Source organism: Balaenoptera borealis (genome assembly GCF_965194805.1).
Source record: "Balaenoptera borealis genome assembly, chromosome: 3".
NCBI lineage: Eukaryota > Metazoa > Chordata > Mammalia > Artiodactyla > Balaenopteridae > Balaenoptera > Balaenoptera borealis.
In genome coordinates, this window is record NC_138866.1 from 33,760,147 (window position 1) to 33,784,027 (window position 23,881).

Below are 23,881 nucleotides of genomic sequence, written 5' to 3' on the forward strand. Positions count from 1 at the left end.
CAAAACAGTGACAAGTTAACTTGAGCCTCGTCACAGAATCATAAGATACTATTTTAACTCTCTCACTTCTCCCATAAAACAAAGTGAGCTGTTCAAAGATACCAGATCAATGACAAAGCTAAGACTACTGCCCATCTCTAACTCCAATTCTAATTCTCCTTCTGACTATTTTGCCTTTAATGTATTTTCCTTAGATAAGAGCTAAATCTGAACAAAAGAAAATCCTCAATTTGTTCATTGTTTTCAAAGCTTCAAATGACACAAATATTCCTTCCTTCCTCCTTCACAGAGTTAGACCCTACTTTATTGCTTGGTGGTTACCAAATTTCAATATAAGGTAGTAAGGTAAGTAATTTACAACCCACATAAACAAATACATTTGCAAAACACCGGACAGACTTTTAGGCAACTCTTATTCTGGGAAAACAAGATATTTTCTACCATGCACTAAACCTACATTTTGAAAAGTTAAAGTCATGAGACAGAAAGTATGAAATAATAGTACAACCTGATGAGGGCTTATTACAAAACACTTTAATTCTTCTCGGGAGTGAGGATAAGTTTTCAAGTATTATTCATTCAATCAGTAAGAGAGTATAAGTCCAACAGGTGTACTTTATGATGCACAGTAAGTAATGATGATAAAAGTTAGTATTACAGAGACAGGAGCATTCTAAAATTAATAGTATATTATACTTTAACCATGAGGTTCACAAGTTCTACCCAAACAAACAAAAGAGAAAGATGACCTTTTGAAATATCACTACCAGCTACAGAGAAAAAAAAAAATCCTATTACCCTCTCATTCCCATAATTAGGAACTGTCTCCCATGAGCTTATAAACTACATAAATTTCTTACATATATTCTCATTAGAGGACTAACTCTATGCTGTGAGGGTTGGTATTTTTGAGGTGCTCATCTCTATTTTTGCTTTTGCCTAATCACCCAAAAGATTTTAAACAAGATACAGAATCATTTCAAAATAAAAATCAAATCATAATTCTAAAATATATACATACTGTTTGCATCTGTGGGGCACAGGCCCTGCTGACCACACACAAAAGTTCATGGACACCTTGATAACTAAGGCCAGTCATCTTCATAAGCTCCAGTGGGGAAAGACATAGAAAGTCCTAAAAAACATAAAGAAAATATTTTAAATATATATGTGCAACAAAGATACTGGAATTAAAAGGAAACTTTCAACTGACACTATCCATGTGTAAATAAAGCAGAATTTATTGTAGATCAGGGACTTCGCTGGTGGTCCAGTGGTTAAGACTCCACGCTCCCAATGCAGGAGGCCTGGGTTCAATCCCTGGTCAGGGAACTAGATCCCACATGCCACAACTAAGACCCGGCACAGCCAAATAAATCCAAAAGGATTTAAAAAAAAACAAAAACAAAATTTATTATAGATCAAAGATTTATATGTTTCTTATAGTATTTTGCCCCTAAATAGCCCTTAACTAAAAGATATGATGATATAATCTTATCCTCTAATTATCCACCTTGGAATATACCAGAGGACACACCAAGTAACAGTACATAGCAGCAGAATCCAACTCAGGTGTATGTTGGCGCTGCCCTTGTGCCTGAAAGAGTTTGGGCACAAACAGATGACCAGAAAGAGTCAGGCTGAAATGAGTTTCTTCAAATGACAATGAAAACACGATGACCCAAAACCTATGGGATGCAGCAAAAGAAGTTCTAAGAGGGAAGTTTATAGCAATACAATCCTACCTCAAGAAACAAGAAAAATCTCAAATAAACAACCTAACCTTACACCTAAAGCAATTAGAGAAAGAAGAACAAAAAAACCCTAAAGTCAGCAGAAGGAAAGAAGTCATAAAGATCAGATCAGATATAAATGAAAAAGAAATAAAGGAAACAATAGAAAAGATCAATAAAACTAAAAGATGGTTCTTTGAGAAGAAAAACAAAATTGATAAACCATTAGCCAGACTCATCAAGAAAAAAAAGGGAGAAGACTCAAACCATAGAAATTAGAAATGAAAAAGGAGAAGTAACAACTGACACTGTAGGGAAGTAACAACTGACAAAGGATCGTGAGAGATTACTACAAGCAACTATATGCCCAAAAAATGGACAACCTGGAAGAAATGGACAAATTCTTAGAAAAGCACAACCTTCTGAGACTGAACCAGGAAGAAACAGAAAATATAAACAGACCAATAACAAGCACTGAAATTGAGACTGTGATTAAAAATCTTCCAACAAACAAAACCTCAGGAACAGACGGCTTCACAGGTGAATTCTATCAATCATTTAGAGAGGAGCTAACAGCTCTGCTTCTCAAACTCTTCCAAAATATAGCAGAGGGAGGAACACTCCCAAACTCACTCTACGAGGCCGCCAACACCCTGATACCAAAACCAGACAAAGATGTCACAAAGAAAGAAAACTACAGGCCAATATCACTGATAAACATAGATGCAAAAATTCTCAACAAAATACTAGCAAACAGGATCCAACAGCACATTAAAAGGATCATACACCATGATCAAGTGGGGTTTATCCCAGGGATGCAAGGATTCATCAATATACGCAAATCAATCAATGTGATACACCATATTAACAAATTGAAGGAGGAAAACCATATGATCATCTCAATAGATGCAGAAAAAGCTTTCAACAAAATTCAACACCCATTTACAATAAAAACTCTCCAGAAAGTAGGCATGGAGGGAACTTACGTCAACATAATAAAGGCCATATATGACAAACCCATAGCCAACATTGTTCTCAGTGGTGAAAAACTGAAACCATTTCCACTAAGATCAGGAACAACAAAAGGTTGTCCACTCTCACCACTATTATTCAACATAGTTTTGGAAGTTTTAGCCACAGCAATCAGAGAAGAAAAAGAAATCAAAGGAATCTAAATCGGAAAAGAAGAAGTAAAGCTGTCACTGTTTGCAGACAATATGACACTATACATAGAGAATCCTAAAGATGCCACCAGAAAACTACTAGCGCTAATCAATGAATTTGGTAAAGCAGCAGGATACAAAATTAATGCACAGAAATCTCTTGCATTCCTATACACTAATGATGAAAAATCTGAAAGAGAAATTAAGGAAACACTCCCATTTACCATTGCAACAAAAAGAATAAAATACCTAGGAATAAACCTATCTAAGGAGACAAAAGACCTGTATGCAGAAAACTATAAGACACTGATGAAAGAAATTAAAGATGATACAAATAGATGGAGAGATATACCATGTTCTTGGATTGGAAGAATCAACATTGTGAAAATGACTATATTACCCAAAGCAATCTACAGACTCAATGCAATCCCTATCAAACTACCAATGGCATTTTTCACAGAACTAGAACAAAAAAATTTCACAATTTGTATGGAAACACAAAAGACCCCGAATAGCCAAAGCAATCTTGAGAAAGAAAAATGGAGCTGGAGGAATCAGGCTGCTGGACTTCAGACTATACTACAAAGCTACAGTAATCACAACAGAATGGTACTGGCACAAAAACAGAAATATAGATCAATGGAACAGGATAGAAAGCCCAGAGATAAACCCACGCACATATGGTCACCTTATTTTTGGTAAAGGAGGCAAGAGTATACAATGGAGAAAAGACAGCCTTTTCAATAAGTGGTGCTGGGAAAACTGGACAGCTACATGTAAAAGAATGAAATTAGAACACTCCCTAACACCATACACAAAAATAAACTCAAAATGGATTAAAGACCTAAATGTAAGGCCAGACACTATAAAACTCCTAGAGGAAAACATAGGCAGAACACTCTATGACATAAATCACAGCAAGATCCTTTTTGACCCACCTCCTACAGAAATGGAAATAAAAACAAAAATAAACAAATGGGACCTAATGAAACTTAAAAGCTTTTGCACAGCAAGGGAAACCATAAACAAGACGAAAAGACAACCCTCAGAATGGGAGAAAATATTTGCAAATGAAGCAACTGACAAAGGATTAATCTCCAAAATTTACAAGCAGCTCATGCAGCTCAATATCAAAAAAAGCAAAGAACCCAATCCAAAAATGGACACAAGACCTAAATAGACATTTCTCCAAAGAAGATATACAGAATGCCAACAAACACATGAAAGAATGCTCAACATCACTAATCATTAGAGAAATGCAAATCAAAACTACAATGAGGTATCACCTCACACCAATTAGAATGGGCATCATCAGAAAATCTACAAACAACAAATGCTGGAGAGGGTGTGGAGAAAAGGGAACTCTTTTGCACTGTTGGTGGGAATGTAAATTGATACAGCCACTATGGAGAACAGTATGGAGGTTCCTTAACAAACTAAAAACAGAATTACCATATGACCCAGCAATCCCACTACTGGGCATATACCCAGAGAAAACCATAATTCAAAAAGACACGTGGGGGCTTCCCTGGTGGCGCAGTGGTTGAGAGTCTGCCTGCCGATGCAGGGGACACGGGTTCGAGCCCTGGTCTGGGAAGATGCCACATGCCGCGGAGTAACTAGGCCCGTGAGCCACAACTACTGAGCCTGCGCGTCTGGAGCCTGTGCCCCGCAATAAGAGAGGCCACGATAGTGAGAGGCCCGCGCACCGCAATGAAGAGTGGCCCCCGCCTGCCACAACTGGAGAAAGCCCTCGCACAGAAATGAAGACCCAACACAGCAAAAAATAAATAAATAAATAATTAAATAATTTAAAAAAAAAAAAAAGACACATGCACCCCAATGTTCATTGCAGCACTATTTACAATAGCCAGGACATGGAAACAACCTAAGTGCCAATCGACAGATGAACGGAAAAAGAAGATGTGGCACATATATACAATGGAATATTACTCAGCCATAAAACGAAACGAAATTGAGTTATTTGTAGTGAAGAGGATGGACCTAGAGTCTGTCATACAGAGTGAAGTAAGTCAGAGAGAAAAACAGATATCATATGCTAACACATATATATGGAATCTAAAAAAAAGGTTCTGAAGAACCTAGGGGCAAGACAGGAATAAAGACGCAGATGTAGAGATTGGACTTGAGGACATGGGGAGGGGGAAGGGTAAGCTGGAATGAAGTGAGAGAGTGACATGGACTTACATATACTACCAAATGTAAAACAGATAGCTATTGGGAGGCGGCCGCATGGCACAGGGAGATCAGTTCGGTGCTTTGTGACTGCATGGAGGAGTGGGATGGGGAGGGTGGGGGAGAGGCGCAGGAGGGGGTAGATATGGGGATGTGTGTGTATGTATAGCTAATTCACTTTGTTGTAAGGCAGAAACTAGCACACCACTGTAAAGCAATTATACTCCAATAAAGATGTTAAAATAAATAAATACAAGTTTGTACTACTTAAAAAAAAAAAATGAGTTTCTTCCTAAGCTATGAAATCATTCAGAAGAAGTATTTAATAATTGAAAGAGAATAAAAGCGACTATGGAGGGACTTCCCTAGTGGCTCAGTGGTTAAGAATCTGCCTGCCAATGCAGGGGACATGGGTTCGATCCCTGGTCCGGGAAGATCCCACATGCCGCAGAGCAACTAAGCCGGCATGCCACAGCTACTGAAGCCCACGCAACCTAGAGCCCACGCGCCACGACTACTGAAGCCTGCATGCTCTAGGGCCCGCATGCCGCAACTACTGAAGCCTGGGCGCCTAGAGCCCGTGCTCCACAACAAGAGAAGCCACCACAATGAGAAGCCTGCGCACCACAACGAAGAGTAGCCCCGCTTGCCGCAACTAGAGAAAGCCCGCGCACAGCAACGAAGACCTAATGCGGCCAAATAAATAAATAAATAAAACTGACTATGGAATGAAATGTTAAATTTCATACTTTTAAGAGTGTTTCAAAGTATGAACATCAGGATTATAAAATGCATAACAGAGGAAGCACAGACATTAACACACAAAGCAATTTTTAAAAAATTGCAGCACGCTCTGAAAGTCTGTCTTATTAAGGATTAAATCCTAACAGAAAACCTTAAATCTTATTTAGCCTCCTAAGAGGGATTTGCTTTACTCTTTTGCTTAAATATACAACATCTGCTTTATATATTTCTCTCACTCCATCAATAGAAAAATAATCCTAACTACTAATTTTTCTTGCTTTCAAGAGAAATTACCCATTTTTAATACTGTCTCCTCATTTGAGTCATATTTCTCATGTAACTGCAAAATTTCTTTTATGAGGACAAAAGTTCTCTAGAATCCCAAATAAACGGCGCAGGTGTACTTCACCTGCTATGAGCATTCTCCCCACCCAACCCCACCCAAAATGCAAAAATCTTGAATTTGGATAAATGAAATCACATTTGGAAATACAAGCTAAGTGGTTTGTTATTTAAAATTAGCAAGCACCATATTTATCTTTTCTTATAAACCTAAATGTTCATATTTCAGGTGTAATTAAGAGTTACTGGACTTCCCTGGTGGCGCAGTGGTTGAGAATTTGCCTGCTAATGCAGGGGACACGGGTTCGAGCCCTGGTCTGGGAAAATCCCACATGCCGCGGAGCAACTAGGCCCGTGAGCCACAACTACTGAGCCTGCGCGTCTGGAGCCTGTGCTCCGCAACAAGAGAGGTCGCGATAGTGACAGGCCCGCGCACCACGATGAAGAGTGGCCCCCGCTTGCCACAACTAGAGAAAGCCCTTGCACAGAAACGAAGACCCAACACAGCCAAAAATAAATAAATTAATAAATTAATTTTTTTTAAAAAGTAACAAATGTTCAAGTACAATTGGTGTCTTTAAAAAAAAAAAAAAAAGGAGTTATTTAGGTACACAAGATTAATCTGTGGGACTTCCCTGGCAGTCCAGTAGTTAGGACTTCACCTTCCACTACAGGGGGTGCGGGTTCGATCCCTGGTCAGGGAGCTAGGATCCCATATGCCTCATGGCCAAGAGGCCAAGACATAAAGCAGAAGCAATGTTGTAACAAATTCAATAAAGAGTTTGGAAATGGTCCACATCAAAAGAAAAAATCTAAGAAAAAAGAAAAAGAAAAAAGAAAAGATTAATTTGTACTTAAAGTTTCTCACTGAAAAAAATTAAATAAATTTTACCTGACAGGTAACAATCTGATGTCTGTTCAGACGGTCACACAGCTCTTGTGATAAACCCACTCGTCTTAGTTTCTTGCTACCCATGGCTTCAGATGCAGCAAGATAAAGAAGAACCTTGAAAAAAAGCTGGAAAATAGCATAAGCAACAGTAGATGGGCTATCGAAAACACTCTACAAAATAAAAAATCCTTCAAGCGTCTCCATATACAAAATGAAACGTATGGTATTTAAAATATTACTGATAAAATAAAGGAAGGCAATAAAATCTTTCCAAATATTTTAAACAGGGGAGACAACCGTTTGTCAAACATGCACACACAGAAACAAAACAATATAAGAATGTGCAATTCACACAATTCTTTAAAACTTATTACACAAATATAATAACACCGTTTCACATTTATATAGCATCTTAAGATTTTCAGTGCATTTATAAACTTTATTTGGATGTGTAATTAATACACACATTTCCAAACAGCACTCCCAGAAAGTCTTTACTTTCATTGCACTGTAACAATAATAAATTTATTGACCACCTACTGTACACCAGGCACTGTTCCAAAGCTTTACATCAATTATCACATTTAAGCTTCTGAACAGCCCTATAAGGAAGATTGATCACTGATCTCATTTTTACATATGAGAAACTAAACCCTGGAAAGGTTAGCCATTCCACTGTTACCAGAAAAAGTAAATGGTAAATCCAGAATTCGAACCCAGGAAGTCTGACTCTTAGGCCTAGCCTCTTAACCAGTATACTGTACTACAAGTCTGTAATCATATTTAAACTCTCTTTTTTCTATGAATCAGAACAAACCTTCTGAATCAAATGAGATTTTATTATTTCAGGTGTTATTTACAAACTGAAATTGTTTTTTTGTTATACTAGCTGCTCACATCCCCACATGCAATTAAATTTCACTCTTCTGGTTGAACCCTGTGAGGGCTAAATGAGGCTCATGATATATTTGTCTTCAGAGCATTAGAATAGAATCACTCTGATTCCCTTAATAACTCATGCAAAGGAGAAGCTGTGTATCTCACTCAGATGGCAAAATATCCTCTGAATAGAGTAGAAATAGGAACTCTTCATTGTTCCAGGGGATAAAACAATATAATTACCAGAAAAAGAGTCACATTTTGGAACAAAAATATATACTGAGAATGTAGATATTTATTTCCAATACCATGGCCCAAATTTCTACTTAACATCTATATTCTCGGATCAGATTAACACTCTCTTCCTCTCTCCCGCTCTCTCTCCTTCTCTCTCTCTCCCACACACACACATCCTTCCCACAAACACAAAATACATCCCTCTCATTTCACTCAAAGGGAATTTGTCAGTATTGGTTTCTGTCTCTCAAAAAGAAAGTTTACCAAGTGACATCTGCTGTATCATTGCCTAGGGTCTTCACAGATCAGGTAGCTCTGGGCAATGACACAATTTAGACTGATAAATTCAATCAAAAAGGAGAACTGTAAACCCCAAACTACCTGGAATACTTTAACAATGACCAACTCTGCTACCTCTGCCTTAGTAGAACCACTCCCATCACTTGCCTAGACTATTGCATACAGCCTCTGGTCACTCCCTGCCTCGCAAAACAAACAAAAAAACAAACAAACAAAAACATTCATTTGTTCCTTCCACAGATGCTTCTTAAGCACACACTCTGCTGAGCTTCTACGGCACAAGAATCATCTAAGTATATTTCCTCCCCTTTGGGAACTCACAGTAAAAGACGAAAAGAGATATATACACAAATAATTACAGTCATGCAGCAAGTATTGTCATTGGAATATAAATGTGCTGTGGAAGCAGAGAGGAATAAACACCAAACTGACCTGCAAGTCACAATCCTGTCAGAGGTAGCCTCCTAAAAATTTGCTCCAATCCTGTCACTCTCATCCTTTAAAACCACCCATGGGACCATGAGACCACAGGGTAAATTCCACACTTTTTATGATGGCCTATAGCCTCTTCATAAACTGGTCCCTCACTTCCCTCTCATTTATATATCAGATTGCAAGGCCCACATTCTGGCCTTTCTGGCAAAAATCACTTGCCTCCCAGTATCTTAGTTTCTTCACCTGAAAAACAAGCGTCATTCAAATATCCGCTTCATAGGAATGCAGTGAAGGTTGAAGGATGTGGATGGTGCCTGGTTCCGTAGTGCTCAAGGCTAGGGATTATGATCAATTCATTCAGGAAAACAGCATTAGTTGCCTCACGTGAATTGCCCTCCGGCGGTAACGTTGGTAGGTTACACAAGCGCCTCCCTGCCTCCCTGACTTTCCTCCACAAAGACTTCCCGCCACTTAGGCTCTTCCTCTCCAATGTTCTCATTACACTGTGTACACATTTGTTCGATAATCTTCCTAACGTATTGTTATGGCTTGCATGTTTGTTTTTTTCCACCAGAAACCGTAAATTCCTGCTCTGCGTGTGTGTGCACGAGCATGTAACTGAGGGTGTGAGGGAAGATGTTCAATCCTGGAAACTGAATCCTCTCCTCATCAAGAAAAAAAATATCCACATGTTAGATGGTCAATGGAAACTGTGAATTAACAAATAATAGCTAATATTTCTTGAGCCCTTATTAGGTGCCACTGTTCTAAGAGCTTCAGATGTTTTACCCCATTTTACAGACTAATATTGAGGCACTGAGTTTAAAAACTTGAGCGAAGTCTAACAACTAGCACATGGTGGAGTAAGCATTCGAACCCAGGGATCTGACTCCGTATTCCACGCTATTAAATACCTCTTCTTCAACACCATCTGAAGAGGGTCAGGCACTAAACTTCCCTTAATGACGGGCTCCCCTACCTAGACCTCAAACTGCCCACAAGTGGGAAGACGGGTGGACATCAAGAGGCGAAAACATCACCCCAGAATCCCCTAGCAATAACTCTTCCCAACAAGGTGCAGCTTCCAAGCGTCCCCCACAAAGGAAAGCCAGACGCCTAAGATCTGCGGCGGGGCTCAAGTTAAGATCCTTATGGACTTAAGGGGGCGTGCCCTGCACCCAAGAGTGACTCTCCGCTCCCCCGATATCAACAACACTGGCCCAGAAAGGGAGCAGGAAATAATGAGCGCACCCCAATTCCCCAAACCGCCCCCCACATGAAACTTTCCAGTACCGGGTCTGCAGCATCCAACTTTCAAAGTTTCCCCTACCCCTCACACAGTTCCCCGCGGAAAAAGACGCAAAGCAACAAACAAAGCACTGGTTGGGTCGTCACCCTGGCGAAATATCCAATAAAAGGTAGGCACAGGCCCAGGTCGGCTCCGCTGCTTGCTGGGAATTGTAGTTCACATTCTGTAATAAGTCTACGAGTCCCAACTTCTCAATACAGTGATTATCAAAATCCGGTGGAGGAAGGAGAATATGAGCCAGGAAAAAACTTGCTTGTAATTTTCTCTCTTCTTTCTTTTGTCACTTCATTTAAAAACTGATTAATGGACCAGAGACATGTTAGTTTTCTGGGAATAGATGAGAATCCACAAATCATCGAAGAGGTTTTGGAAGAGAGCTTTTGGTTTGTTTTGGTTTGCTTTTTTTCACCACACTTTGGTTGTGAAATAGTTTGGAAAACGCTGAATAAAATTGCTCAAACCGAAAACATGTTATGGGGAAACGTGAGAGTCTATAGTTGAAGAACACCAAGGAAACCAAACAGAAGGTTCAGTATAAAAGCAGCTGTGATTAGCAAACTAGTAAACCGTTACTTTAAGACTCGGTTTCAGATTATTATATTTGAGAAAGGCTTTTGCTCATTCTTTGCTCCCATCTCCCCGTGCATACCTCTATCTTATAATTTAGCCCACTGCATCCTAATTATTGACCTGCACCCCCTCACTAGACTGTGGTCTCCTTGAGGACAAGGACCGTATCTTATTCAGCTTCTAAAGTAGGCCCTAGCACACAGTTCAATTAACGGTCGTGGGGTAAATGAGCAAATAAATGAATGGAGTTAAGCAGAAGAAACTGGGAATTCAGAACGTAGGGTTCTGGGATTATAAGGGAGCCCAAGTGGATGAACAATAATGGAGGAGGACCTAAATTTCCTTGCTCTGGGTATACCCAAAGCGTGGCAAAGCAATGTCACTGGTTGGCGCTCAGTAAACGCTAACTTCAAACTAGGGAGAAAATAGAACAAAAGAAAAAAAATCAAGGCACACAGCGATTCCTGCCACTTGCTCCACTGAAGGCAAAACGGAAGGTGTCAAGCGGAGGATCTGTCAAAACTGTGAGCGGCGGTCCTAAACCAGGTAGCTGATACCTATTTCCTAGCTTCCTCTAATGCGGAGGTGGAGTCACGTGACCCAAACAAATATGGCGCTTTATTTGCATCTTTCCTCGATTGACCAATTAGAATAGCTGCTGTCAGTCGTCATCCTCTCCCGCCCTCAGCCTTCTGAACGGGATTTGTCACCTGACTCAGCTCAAACATGGCTGCGCTGGAAGCTCTGCTGATTTGGGCGCCGGGAGCAGGTGAGTGTTAGGCGCCCCAGAGAAGGCGGGAGCGCTCTCCACGACCCCGGTAGGGAGCGTCCCTGAGCCCCAATCCCAACTGCCGTCCAGTTCTGACACAGATTCCTCTCCTGATCTTCAATCCTCTGCCTTAAAAGAGGGCTCAAACTAGGGAGGTTCCTGCTGAATTTCTCATCCGTAAAGAGGCGACCACCTGGGGATTTGGAGCCGGATTAGGCATAAAGTTCAGGAGGAAATACGGAAGTGGAGTTTCGGGTCTGCGCCGCGGGCTAATATGACGATTAATATTCGTTAAATATTGAATGCGCCTAGAGAGATGGGATCCACCCCTTGGGGAAAGGTGGAACTTCCCAAAAGAGACAGTAACCTGTCAAATGAAATTTACAACGTTAATTAGAAAAGTAAGCCCCGCCTTTCCTAGTGAGGCTAGTACTGGCTAGTTTGTCTAAATATAGTTCCTTCCTTTTCTTCTGACTCGGGTGTGTGTTGTTTCTAGGAGGTACTCCACGAATGAGAAAATTGACAATGTGTTTTGCGTAATTCATCTCTTTCTATCTCCCTGCACTCTGTGCTGGGAAAATGCATCATCCATTTGGAGAAGAGGAAACTGCTTCTCAGAAGCAGCTTTTTGGATTTTTCTGTGAATGCCTTCGGAGAGGAGAATGGGAGTTGGCACAGGCATGTGTACCTCAGCTACACGAGGCCCAAGGGGATATCCCAAAGAAGGTGGAAGATATACTTCAGGCGCTGGTCATGTGTCCCAGTCAGCTGAGGTAAGGGAACTCAGTCTTCCTGCCAGGCAGTCACAGGGCGGGAGACACAAGGTTCAGTACTTGAGCTCTGGTCCATGTGCCTCACTCAATCACCTCTGAAGAATTAACAAAGGTAGAGTGTATTTCACATGTTCTGAAAATTTACCTCTATAATACATGCCTATTTATTACTTAATCCGTTTGGCTTTGAATTATCATCTGGAGCGGTATTTAAGCCTGGAACCACCATTTCTTGTTTATTATCATTAAAGTAGATAGTGCAACTACGTTGAAAAGCATTTTCTTTACCCCCAAAAGAGCAAACCTGCTCCCTTCTTGCTTGTGAAATTGAAGATATTGTTGTAGCTTTAACAAAGGACCAGAAGTGAATTTACTTAAAGCTTTTTATTTTGAAATAATTAAGCATAGACTCACAAGAAGTGCAAAAACAATACAAAGAGTACCGTTTCCCCAACTTCCTCCAGTTGTGACATCTTATATAACTATAGTAAATATCAAAACCAAGAAATTGACACTGGTACTGTTAACTAGACTACAGCCCTTATTCAGTTTTCACCATTTTTTAAATCTGCATCCATTTTTTTTTTTTTTGGCCGCGCCTCAGGGCATGCGGGATCCTATTAGGGGCCGAACCCACGCACCCCGCTGCATTGGAAATGCAGAGTCCCAAGCACTGGCCTGCCAGGGAAGTCCCAATCTGCATTCACCTTTATGTGTGTAGTTCTGTGTATCTTTATCCATTCTTAGACTCATATAACTACCAGTATAATCAAGGTACAGAACTATTTCATCACCACGAAAGAATTCCCTTGCTCCCTGGGAATTCCTCTTTGTACATTGATCCCTCCTTGTCCCCTGGCAACCAATGTTCTCTATCTGAATTTTGAATGAAGTTCTTCCTGGCAGTGCTATTAACAATTAGTGGTATAGGAGTTAAACATTCAGTCTCTCCCTCACTTTTCCTTACTCTGGCAGTTATTTATGAGAAAGTACTGTATAAGCACATATAGAATGGAGATTTACATGATTCTTTTCTTCCTTTGTTTTTTCCCTTAAATTTGGATTCTAGCCAATTGCTGTCTAATTTAAATTACTAACTTCAAAGAAAGGCTTATGAATTCCTATAATCCTGTTTCTGGCATAGAGTTAAAAATAAATTTTTATGAAGTTCCTTTTTTCTTTGACTATTTGATTCTGTTTTCAAGATTTCAAGTTTTCTATTTCAGATAGCTTTGCTCTTATGGTTTTCTGTGTAATATTAGTTTGTTTTAAAGACTAGATAGGGAGGTGGAGGTAGAATTGTGACTTTTTTTTTTTTTTTAATGAAAGCTGCTAGTTCTGTTCTGGTTCTCGTTTTATTGATCTGTCATATACATTCAAAAATTTCTCAGGACAATGTCTTGCCAGTTCAGGTTTAAAACAGACTGAGTAGTGAAATCTAAATCTTGGATCACAAAAGAGAAAAGGTCAGTAGAGACTCTTTGTTTAGAAATTTTTTCTTTTTACATTTTTCAGATGTGGACAGGATATCAACCCTCAAAGATTAGCCTGGGTCTGGCTTCTTGTACTGGAAAAATGGTTGGCCCTGGAAAAGGTAAGTAGGTTTACATTTAAAATTTTTGCCCGAGGCCAAGACTGAAAAGAACCTGGAAGGAGTTATGAAATTTCCCTTTTGTCTGTTACTTCCTTTATTTTGAGGTTTGTCATATTCCTTTCTCAGTATTGACAGTGAGAATGGCCTAAGTATTTATTGCTGTCTCTTTACCTAAATTCATTTATTAATTCACTAACTTACATTGGCATTAATTCACTAACCTACCATCTGAGGTGATACTATTGTGTTAAATACTATTGTGAGTCTTGTGCCCAAACAGAACTTTGCAGAACTCAGTGAAAGTGGCAAGATAGTGAATAAAGTCTAATCCTTATAATACTCAAGTAATGGAGAATGGGCTGAGCTGAAACTTGGTTGTTCATCCAAAAATCTTATTTTAACTAGTCCAGTACAGTGAAATCTTATAGATTTAAACATCATTAATTAATAATTTAACAACTCACATGAATTGAAGTAAAAGTTACCAAATATGAAAACAAAGTGAGCAAATTAATAGTGAAAGAAAACTTGTAAGGAAGGGTTTTTTATTTTTTATTTTTTTAAGAAAAATTACCATTCAAAGCACTTTTAGAAATATGTGTTAATTATCAGAAATTGATATCCGTTAAAAAAATTCTCAGGCAATTTTGTATTAAACCTGAGACTTTAAGATTTAAGTGAGGAACCTCTGACTCAGAAAAGAAATGACTGGCCCAGGGTCACACCATAAAGTTAGTTGGCAAAATTGGAGCTGGAACCAATGTATTCTGCCTTCGAGTCATCAGTCCTCTGCTTTTTCCACCTCAACAATATTTTAGCCTACATAGACTTAAAATTAAGAAACCATAAATTCTTTTTTTTTAATTTTTATTTATTTATTTATTTTTATTTTTGGCTGCACTGGGTCTTTGTTGCTGCACACAGGCTTTCTCTAGTTGCGGCAAACGGGGGCTACTCTTCATTGCAGTGCACAGGCTTCTCATTGCGGTGGCTTCTCTTGTTGCAGAACACAGGCTGTAGGCACGCAGGCTTCAGTAGTTGTGGCACGTGGGCTCAGTAGTTGTGGCTCGTGGGCTCTAGAGCGCAGGCTCAATAGTTGTGGCACACGGGCTTAGTTGCTCCATTGCATATGGGATCTTCCCAGACCAGGGCTTGAATCCGTGCCCCCTGCGTTGGCAGGCAGATTCTTAACCACTGCACCACCAGGTAAGCCGCAAGAAACCATAAATTCTATTTTGTAAATGTCTATAATTTAGCCTAATTTTCTTCTTAACTTCTCTCAGTCATCAGAATGAATTTTGTCTTTAGTTCTGCTTTGGCCTGACACTTACCCTTCTTCACTTAGCTGTCAAAAAGCACCAGAAGTTACTAATCTAAATGTATTTATTATCCAGGCTTTTGGTAATGGTCTAGCAAAGAGAAATGACAAAAAGATCAGCAGGAGAGGGAAGGAAAAGAAGCAAAACTGAAAAATAATCAACCCCAGGTTGTTTAAGAGTTGGCTGTAGTTTCAGATCTAAAAGAGACATCTTCAGCTAAAATATTCAATAGTATCTTCAAAGAGAAAAGAAAAAAAATAACAAATGTTATTGTTACTGACTAAGGAGCTTTTCAGTACAAACATGGAATTTGTCAAGCCAGATGAACTTTTGCCTCAGCAGAGGGTATTTGTTTACTTTATGGCTGATTGGTGGTTGTTAAATTTCTGGACAGTTGGTCAACCAGATCAGGAGGTGGATTTCACTTCCCTGGCTCCTTTTAACAGACTAAGAGTTGTTTTTCCCAGAATTGAAGATCATTTGGTCCTTAAAGCTCCAGTACCTCAGTTATTTAAACAGTCGTGGGAATGTTTTAAACTTTACACAAGGACCTCAGAGAGTTTTAAAACTTAATACAAGAACCAAGACTTCAAATGCGTTCTTGAGGTAGTTCTACAAAGCCAGAACTGGACTTCATCTTCTAGGGACTTGGCCTTCCTGGACTGGCCTCCATCTTCTAGGGACTTGCTGGCTGCTCCTGCTCCAGTCTCCCACCTGCTGCCAAAAGCTCCTTTTGAATTATTCGTTGAAACTGATTCCATTTTCCCTTTCCTTCATCCATTTTTGCCTTATGCCCTTTTATCTTTTATCATGTGAACAGCATGATGTCCACAGCATGCTGCTTCTAATAAAGGAAAAATAGAAACAACTCCCATGTCCACAATCCAAGACTGATTAATCTACTTGTAAAATACCATGGCACTATTAAAATTACGTGGTAAATGAATTTTCAGTGACATGGAAGGATGTTTATATTCTGGTATGTGAAGAAAAAAAAAATTTTAGAAAACAGTATGTTATGCATGCATATATGCATATGTAGAAAATGGTCTGAATACCCTTAGAACACAGTTGTAACTATAGTTCTCCCTCAGTGGAAAGATTTGGGGTGTGTGTGTGTTGTGTATGTGTGTTTTCATTTGCCTGTTTGTATTCTCTGCTTTTTCTGCATTGAACATGGCTTGCTTTTATAGTAAGAAAATCTGTGCTTGGAAACATTGGGCAAATTCTTGCCTGTTTTAGGAATGTTAGTTGCCTATGACCCTGCATATGCATAAAGTAATTTCACCAGTAAAAAAAGATACAAGCTAACCAGTCTTTAGGATTTTAATGAAAGTCCTAAAATCTTAACCAGTTCTTTTATTAAGGGCCTGCTGTCTGGGCTTATCTATTCCTTCCTCTTAGTCCTTGATAGAATCACTAACTTTCAGCTTACCAGAATGAATTTTCTCTACACCTTCCAATCATTAGCATTATATAAGCATTCAGATGGCATGATTTACAGGTGTCTCTAACTTAAAAGAGTGCTTGTCAGAATTAGTCCCAGACTTTCATCTCATTTGTATTTGTGTCTGGAGAAAGAGGGACTATCATTTTAGTTTTAAGGACCAGGTGAAGGGAAGTTATTGTGAAACAAGCAGGTGCAGGAAGAGTCAGAGGCTTTCTCTTCCTTTATACATTAGTCTCTGATGTCCTGTCTCATTAACAAATAATGGGGTCACTTTTTCCTTTTCATGCTTGAAATGATTAGAAAATACTTCCTAACCATTTCATCATTACTGAAGATTATTTTTAAAAACATCCTGTTGCCATAGTTTTGTTTGATTTAGCAGTATAATGAGATTTTTAAAAACACATGAAAATATGGCATATAGTACCTGGCACATAATAAGTGTTTCATAAACATTAGATCTCTCCCCCTTTACTTTTATTTTCCAACTAAAACTGAATACCAAAAACGGGTTTAGGCCAAAAGAGGATCATGTGGGCCATTCCATCCCAGCTTACCCATAACTGGGTGTTTTGGACACTGCAAGGGAGAGTCTTGGAGAAGGACTTCAAGTTAGAGGGAAAAAATCACATGAAATAAGCAAGCCTTGGCATTTGAGGCTAAACAGTGTGGGATTTAAGTGTTAGTATTTAAGAGGAGTATGTGTTCAGTTCAGCTGTTTCCGTTTATAAAGAAAAGTGTCTGAAGACATACCCAGGAATTTAATGGTCAGAAGTACTTTATCTTAGAGAAAACAGCAGAAATAAGATGAACTGGAAAGAAGTATTTACTTATAATTGTCAGCTAAAGCATATGCTTAATCTCTATGCTTCCTTCTTATGATTCATCTAGAAGTTACTTCCAGCTGGTTTCCGGAGAAAACTTGAGTTTCTTTTATTGTCAGAAGACCTCCCAGGTGACATACCAGAGGACATCCTCAAGGTGAGAGAGGGCCCTGGACCTGTCTGCCCAGGTTTGCAGTCACTCAACAAATTCAGCTTTCAGGGATCCAGCAGAAACAGGTCCCCAAGATGTTGGCAGTTCTCTGTTCTCAGGCAAGACCAGGCTAGGTGGAGGCCCCTTGAGGGGAATTTAGAGATAGGGGAAACTTATCTGATTGTAGAATTCTTAGAGGTAGCTTGGCCAGAAGTACTAATTATAGCTGAGGATTAATTTTTTTTTTCATTTCATGTAAAAGGAATACCTAACTTGGTTTTAAACTAGGGGTTTAAATTTTTCACGAGAATGTGGCAGGGAATATAAAGGGAGAAAGGAACTAGTTTGTATTTGCTGAATACCTTTTCTGTAACAGGTGCACTGAATGTGTTATAGCTAATCCTTACAACCACCTTCTGGGAGCAGATTCACAATCTTAACTAGATCTATACTTAAGTGCCTGAGGGATGGTCTGAGGCTCAATACTTATTTTCTTCATGACCCAGCCACCAGCTAACTGAAGACATATTCACAATAGGATTTAAGGTAGGGACTTTCACTTGTATTAGGTCAAGGACTCATGGTCCTGTGACCATCTTGGAGGCAGTTAATGAACAGGTATCCCTGAGCACCACCCACAGGAATGGTGCTGAAGTGTGGGAAATAACCTACCAAACAAATTATAGGCTACAGAGATCTTGCCTTTTAAAGGCTTGCAATCTAGTTGAGGAGGAAGGAAATACACACATGGCACAATTAGATACTAAGCCATATGGTACTAATTTTAAGAACATTGAAAGCCCAATAAAGAGGGAGAATTGTGTGAGTTGGAGGTACTGGGGAAGGTTTTCGGGAAGGATGAAGAATGGGCTGTATCCAAAATCTTGGTTGGGATTTAGATCAGGGGTTAAAAACTGGTCTGTAGTGTTCTTTTAAAAATTGAATTTAGATGCCTTGAGCTGGGCATAGTGTCTTATTCCCATCTGTTACCTGGTCTATGAGTTTGCAGTCCCTGATTTAGATTGACAATGCACATTTCAGAGGCAATGGGGGTGGGGGTGACTAGCTTGAGCATGGAGGCCTTGGGCAAATCTCTCTTTGCCTTAACCCCCTGATTTGAGGACACCTTCAAAATGAGGATAATAGTAGTGTCTTCTTCCTAAGGTGGTTGTAAGTATTAATTTAATTTTTCCGTGTAAAGGACCTGGCACATACTAACTACTACAGAAGTATTTGCTATTGCTACTATTGTATATACACACGTGCATATATATACACTGAAAAGAGGAAAACATGAAGACATGTAAGTGATAACATTCTGGACATACCGCCCCTCCCTCTCTTCATCCTCTATTTAGGAGCTGTACACGGTCTTAGCACAAGATGCAGCAGACCCTGTGCTTGATGGAAATCAGAGGCAAGAGAGCTGGCCCCCTTGGCTCAGCTCAGAAGCTGTCGCTCTGCTCTGGGATCTCCTGCGGGAGGCCCCTCAGCCCGCGCAGGCCCTGCTGGAGCTCCTGCTTGGGGAGGAAGACGGCACGGGCCTCCAAGGCTGGCCCCTGCAGAAGGCGCTGGTGGACCTCATTCGAAAGGCACTGCGAGCTTTGCGGGGTCCTGCCAGCGGGCACCCAGGGGCAGTCGATGCCATCTACGGAGCCCTGCGGACTCTGCGCTGCCCTGCAGAGCCGCTCGGGGCTGAGCTGCGTCTCCTGTGTGAGGAAATGCTGGAGGCCAGCAGGTCGGAGGGGAGTCTCCTGCGGGAGGAGCGGCTGCTCGGCTGCCTGCTGCACAAGGCCGGGCGGGGCCTGGTGTCCCTGTATGGCCACACCTATGCAGAGAAGGCCCCAGAAAAGCCACCGATGCCCACACCCTCGGGAAAAGGTGTGTTCCCTGCACTGCTTCTCTAATTCCACTCTGCCCAACCCCTCTGACTCCCTCTAGCCTGCTCCCTTCCGTGTTGTTCAGGAAACCTAATGGGAGAAGCTAAGCAAAAATGGGCAAGATGTTCTTCTGTGAAAGCACAGCTTTCATAGCTTAAGAAGGAGTGATGGAGAAAAAAAATGAAGTAATACTCATAGCAGAAAAGAACTTTTCAGAAACTACTGAGAGAAGTAAAGAGTCTTTAAGATAGAAGTGTAGAAAACCTGGTTTAACTTTTTAAAAGAGTGAACTCTCATATCAATTGGTTTTTCAAATGGGCTTTACCTTAGGAAAGAAGAGTCCAGTTCCCCAGTGACCCCATCTGGTTTGATTTTCAGTCTCACCGGCGCATCTAGATCCTGAGCGGGCAATGCTAGCCTTGTTCTCCAATCCTGACCCAGCCCAGGCTTGGAAATTGGCCTATTTCTACTGCCTGAGCAACAGCAAGCACTTCCTCGAGCAGATCCTGGTAAGTCAAACTCAGTGCTTCTCCACCACTCAAGTACCCAGGGACTCTCTCCAGGCTTCTTCACTCCTCCTTTCTCTCGCACTCATTTATCCAACACAAAGCAGTTTAATAAGCAGTGAGTCGTCTAGTTTGTGTCCATCCTACAGTTCCGGAAGGCTCTGAGAACCAGTATCATTCATAATTGAACTGCCAGCATTTTGTATCAGTCCTTGGCAGGCACTGAAATGTTGGATACATGTAAGCTTTCTGGAGGGTGCGAGGAAGAAACGACAGTGGCAGCGATATGTTGCCTAGCTGACAGGGGACTCTAATTACTTTAACCTTCTCCTTCCAGATTGCAACTGAGCTTTAGTTTAGTTCAACAGCTATTTATTTTTTTAATATTTATTTATTTTATTTTATTTTTTTTGGCTGTGTCAGGTCTTAGTTGCGGCATGCAGGATCTTTCATTGCAACACGGGTTCTTCGTCACGGCGCACGGGCTTCTCTCTAGTTGTGGCGTGCAGGTTTTCTCTCTCTAGTTGTGGTGCACAGGCTCCAGGGCACGTGGGCTCTGTAGTTGTGATGCGTGGGCTCCAGAGCGTGTGGGCTCTGTAGTTTGTGGCACGCAGGCTCTCTAGTTGAGGCACACGAGCTCATAGTTGTGGCGCGCGGGCTTAGTTGCCCCACGGCACGTGGGATCTTAGTTCCCCAACAAGGGATGGAACCCACGTCCCCTGCATTGGAAGGGGGATTCTTTACCACTGGACCACCAGGGCAGTTCTTCAACAGCTATTTATTAACCTCATTCTATGTACTATGTACTATGCTAGGATCTGGGGATACAACAGAAGTCAATCCCTGCCTTCTAGTAGCTTACAGTCTAGTGTTTTCGTAAACACTTTTTATTCAACTGGCCACTTCTGTCATTGTCAGAAACCTCCCTTCCATACTGAAAAGCTTCTTACCCTGATTAGCAGCAAGTCCCCAGAGCTGCCTCTAGCAGCCTCCTTTGGCTTCCAGGTGACAGCACTCACCCTGTTGAAGGAGGAAGACTTCCCAAGTCTTGGCTGCCTGCTAGATAGAGAATTCAGCCCTCTCAGTCGACTGCTCGTGCTCCTGGGCTGGACACACTGCCAGAGCCTAGCGTCAGCCAAGAGGCTGCTCCAGACACTCCACAGGACCCAGGTAACTCTCACTCTGCAGCCCAAGCTGCTCCAGAAATGAGTGTGGTGGCACTTTGGGCTGAGGCAGAATGCAGGGTCCTGAAGTCGGTCACATCTCTGACCCCAGGTGCCTGAGTCAGCATCTCTTTCTTCTCCCGTATCAACACAGGACCAAGGCTGTGATAAGCTCCTCAGGGATGCCTGTGATGGGCTGTGGGCTCACCTGGAGGTCCTGGAGTGGTGTGTGCAGCAGAGCAGGTACGGCCCTGCACAGCCGGCCCCCTTCCCACCATTGGACACACTTGACCCATGCTCTGCACGTGTGGCCATTTCAAGACATCTTCCCTGTAAATGGTTTAAGTTGACAGTGTTGACCAGCAACAAATAATTGTTTCAGCTATTAAACCACAAAAGAAACATAAGTAGTGATTATCTTCACCATAGCCATAAGGTCATAACTAGAGGATAATTTAAGGATGACAGTGATCACAAGAACAAAACCTCACATCTCCTGAGCACTTACTATACACCAGGCATTGCTCTAAGCCCTTTACGTGATGATTTCACTTAAGCTTGACAATAATCCTGTGAGGTAAACACCAATATTATCCTCATTTTAAAGGTGGGGCACCTGAAGCCCACAGGTGTTAAATAAGATGCCCAAAGTCACACAGCTAGTGAGTGTGGTCCACATTCTTAGCCACGTGTTATCTTGGATCACATTTTTATTCAACAACTGCCTCTTGAAATGTGTGCACGGCCCTGTGTTTTCCTGATAACTTAGCCTTGGGTCTTCCCTAGATCTAGGTTCTTATTTTGTTCTTCACCCACCTCACCAGCACTTCTGAAGTCGAGTAGGCCGCTGGGGGAAGTAGCAAGGGGCCCTGACTCAAAGAAAAGCAGAGAAGCTCGTGTCAGCTCTCAGCTAGGAAAATTACAGAAATTAGGAAGCTTAATCTGTGGGCCCTTTCTAGACCCTGCTGAGCACAGAGGCCCTTCCTAGGTCCTTGCTAGACAAGTGAAGCCAGCTTGATGAATGTCCTTCCCTGGGGGTAAATAAATGCTATCCTCTATCATAGACCAACTGAAATTTAGTGTTCGGGGAAGTGAAACCTGTGGTGTTACAGGCCAAAGAGAAAGAATAAGAGGGAATGGAGACTGGTCTTTCTCAAAGCAATTATATAAACTGCCTCCCCTTCCATCCTCCCAACTTTCCCTTTCAGCAACCCCATACCAAAGAGAGATCTCTTGTGTCACTTACATGGTGGAGAAAGCCACTCAGTGCTCTACTCTCTCCATCACCTTACAAACCTTCCAGCCCTCAGGGAGGAAGATGTCCTCAAGCTCCTACAGAAGGTGCCAGCCAAGGACCCCCAGCAAGAGCATGGTGAGTTGGCGATGGAGTGACCTGGGCAAGGTTCCCGCTTAGGACAATCTTGCAGATGTTTCTTACAGCACAAGATTTATCTAGATGTGATTGCTGGGATCTATCAAGATGGGTGGTCCAGCAGGTACCCTCTAAATTAGTGCTGTTTGCCACAATCAGATTACAAGATGTAGGGACATCTTCCCCTTTCTTGGTGAGGCTTGGGAATCCTATGAGAACAATTCCATAGGAACCTTTGTCCTCATGGATCCAGCTCAGGAACCATGAGCATACCCTCATTTCACTGAAACAGAATTAGGAACTGCCGTCTGAATTCACAGCATTGTCATTGGCAGTATTTATGCAAATTCTTGGTGAGTCTCTCCATGCTTCATAAGCTTTCTTACAGCACATTTTGTGCCTTCCTTCCCTCCCATATCTTCTTCATAGTCTATTGAACAGGTAAAGAGTCTTTCTTCTAGAAGATTCTTTTTTTGAGTTTTTTTTAGAGTTTTTCTTTTAGAAGAAAGACTTGCCTGAAACAGTAACAAAGCCTTGTTTTAACCTTAGATCTTTGCTTAAAATTCAAGTCCCCATTAACAAGCTCACTCTTTTTGCTCTCAAAAATCATATGATAGTGTGGTCACAACCTACTACACAGGCCAGGGACCTTACTTTTGAGAGAAACAAACATTCTCATATGGCAGTAGATGTCTGTCAGCCTAGATATTGCTTTGATTTACTTTTTTAAAGGACCTACCACTAATTGTAAAACTAGTGTTACTACATTCTATATTTTTTTGGAAAGGTAGACAACTTGTTTAGCAGATTTCCTAAAAGAACTGGGAACTCTCTGTTTTCTACATACAAGTACAAAAGGCTTCCGAAGAAGTGTTTGAAATCTATCCCTGATGACCCACCAGAACACACTTAGAACTTGAACTTGGAAAAGGCAAAAGAGGAGTGATAATAGGGCTGGGACTAGGGTGAGGCAAGAGAGGCATCTGGGGCAAAAATGTAAGGAGCCACTCCCTCTCATCGTGCTTGCAAGTCCTGGCTCTGGGCAATAATGCCATGAAGAGGTCAAGGCCATAGAACAATATTGACTTTGTTCTGCTTATTACCCTGACCTTGGCAAGGCCAAGCTTCTAAGAAGTAATCACTGGGAAACCTATACATAAAGGGGCTTGTTGCAGCATTGTAGTAGCAAAGCATCCCTAACTATTCCAATGTCCTGCCCTTGAGGAATATGCCTAGACAAGGGATTCATTCAGTAGAACTATATGCAGCCAGCAGAGATT

At 41.1% G+C, this 23,881-nt stretch overlaps 2 protein-coding genes across 19 annotated transcripts in view; one reads left to right on the forward strand and one right to left on the reverse strand.

Moving 5' to 3' along the window:
- The window catches only part of RAD51B (RAD51 paralog B), a 734,492-nt gene extending 724,195 nt beyond the window's left edge, over positions 1 to 10,297 (reverse strand). For 12 of the 13 annotated variants that reach the window (XR_014242387.1, XR_014242388.1, XR_014242390.1 and 9 more), the window contains exons 1-4: positions 10,215 to 10,270; positions 9,165 to 9,256; positions 7,071 to 7,196; positions 1,022 to 1,135 (exon numbers count right to left, since the gene is read on the reverse strand). Coding sequence is in view for 5 of the 13 variants with exons in the window: in XM_082384412.1 (XP_082240538.1) it covers positions 1,022 to 1,135; positions 7,071 to 7,196; positions 9,165 to 9,182 (258 nt within the window). In the remaining 8 variants the exon portion in view is untranslated. Of the gene's footprint in view, positions 1 to 1,021; positions 1,136 to 7,070; positions 7,197 to 9,164; positions 9,257 to 10,214 lie in introns of all 13 variants that reach the window. The other variant, XR_014242389.1, reaches the window with a different exon arrangement.
- Positions 10,298 to 11,471: 1,174 nt separating this feature from the next.
- The window catches only part of ZFYVE26 (zinc finger FYVE-type containing 26), a 62,807-nt gene continuing 50,397 nt past the window's right edge, over positions 11,472 to 23,881 (forward strand). For 2 of the 6 annotated variants that reach the window (XM_082384375.1, XM_082384376.1), the window contains exons 1-9: positions 11,473 to 11,569; positions 12,066 to 12,342; positions 13,858 to 13,936; positions 17,597 to 17,686; positions 19,039 to 19,561; positions 19,939 to 20,069; positions 20,985 to 21,236; positions 21,384 to 21,472; positions 22,438 to 22,601. In XM_082384375.1, the coding sequence (XP_082240501.1) occupies positions 12,149 to 12,342; positions 13,858 to 13,936; positions 17,597 to 17,686; positions 19,039 to 19,561; positions 19,939 to 20,069; positions 20,985 to 21,236; positions 21,384 to 21,472; positions 22,438 to 22,601 (1,522 nt within the window). In that variant the 5' untranslated portion in view covers positions 11,473 to 11,569; positions 12,066 to 12,148. Of the gene's footprint in view, positions 11,570 to 12,065; positions 12,343 to 13,857; positions 13,937 to 17,596; positions 17,687 to 19,038; positions 19,562 to 19,938; positions 20,070 to 20,984; positions 21,237 to 21,383; positions 21,473 to 22,437; positions 22,602 to 23,881 lie in introns of those variants that run through there. The other 4 variants (XM_082384378.1, XM_082384377.1, XM_082384379.1 and 1 more) reach the window with 4 other exon arrangements.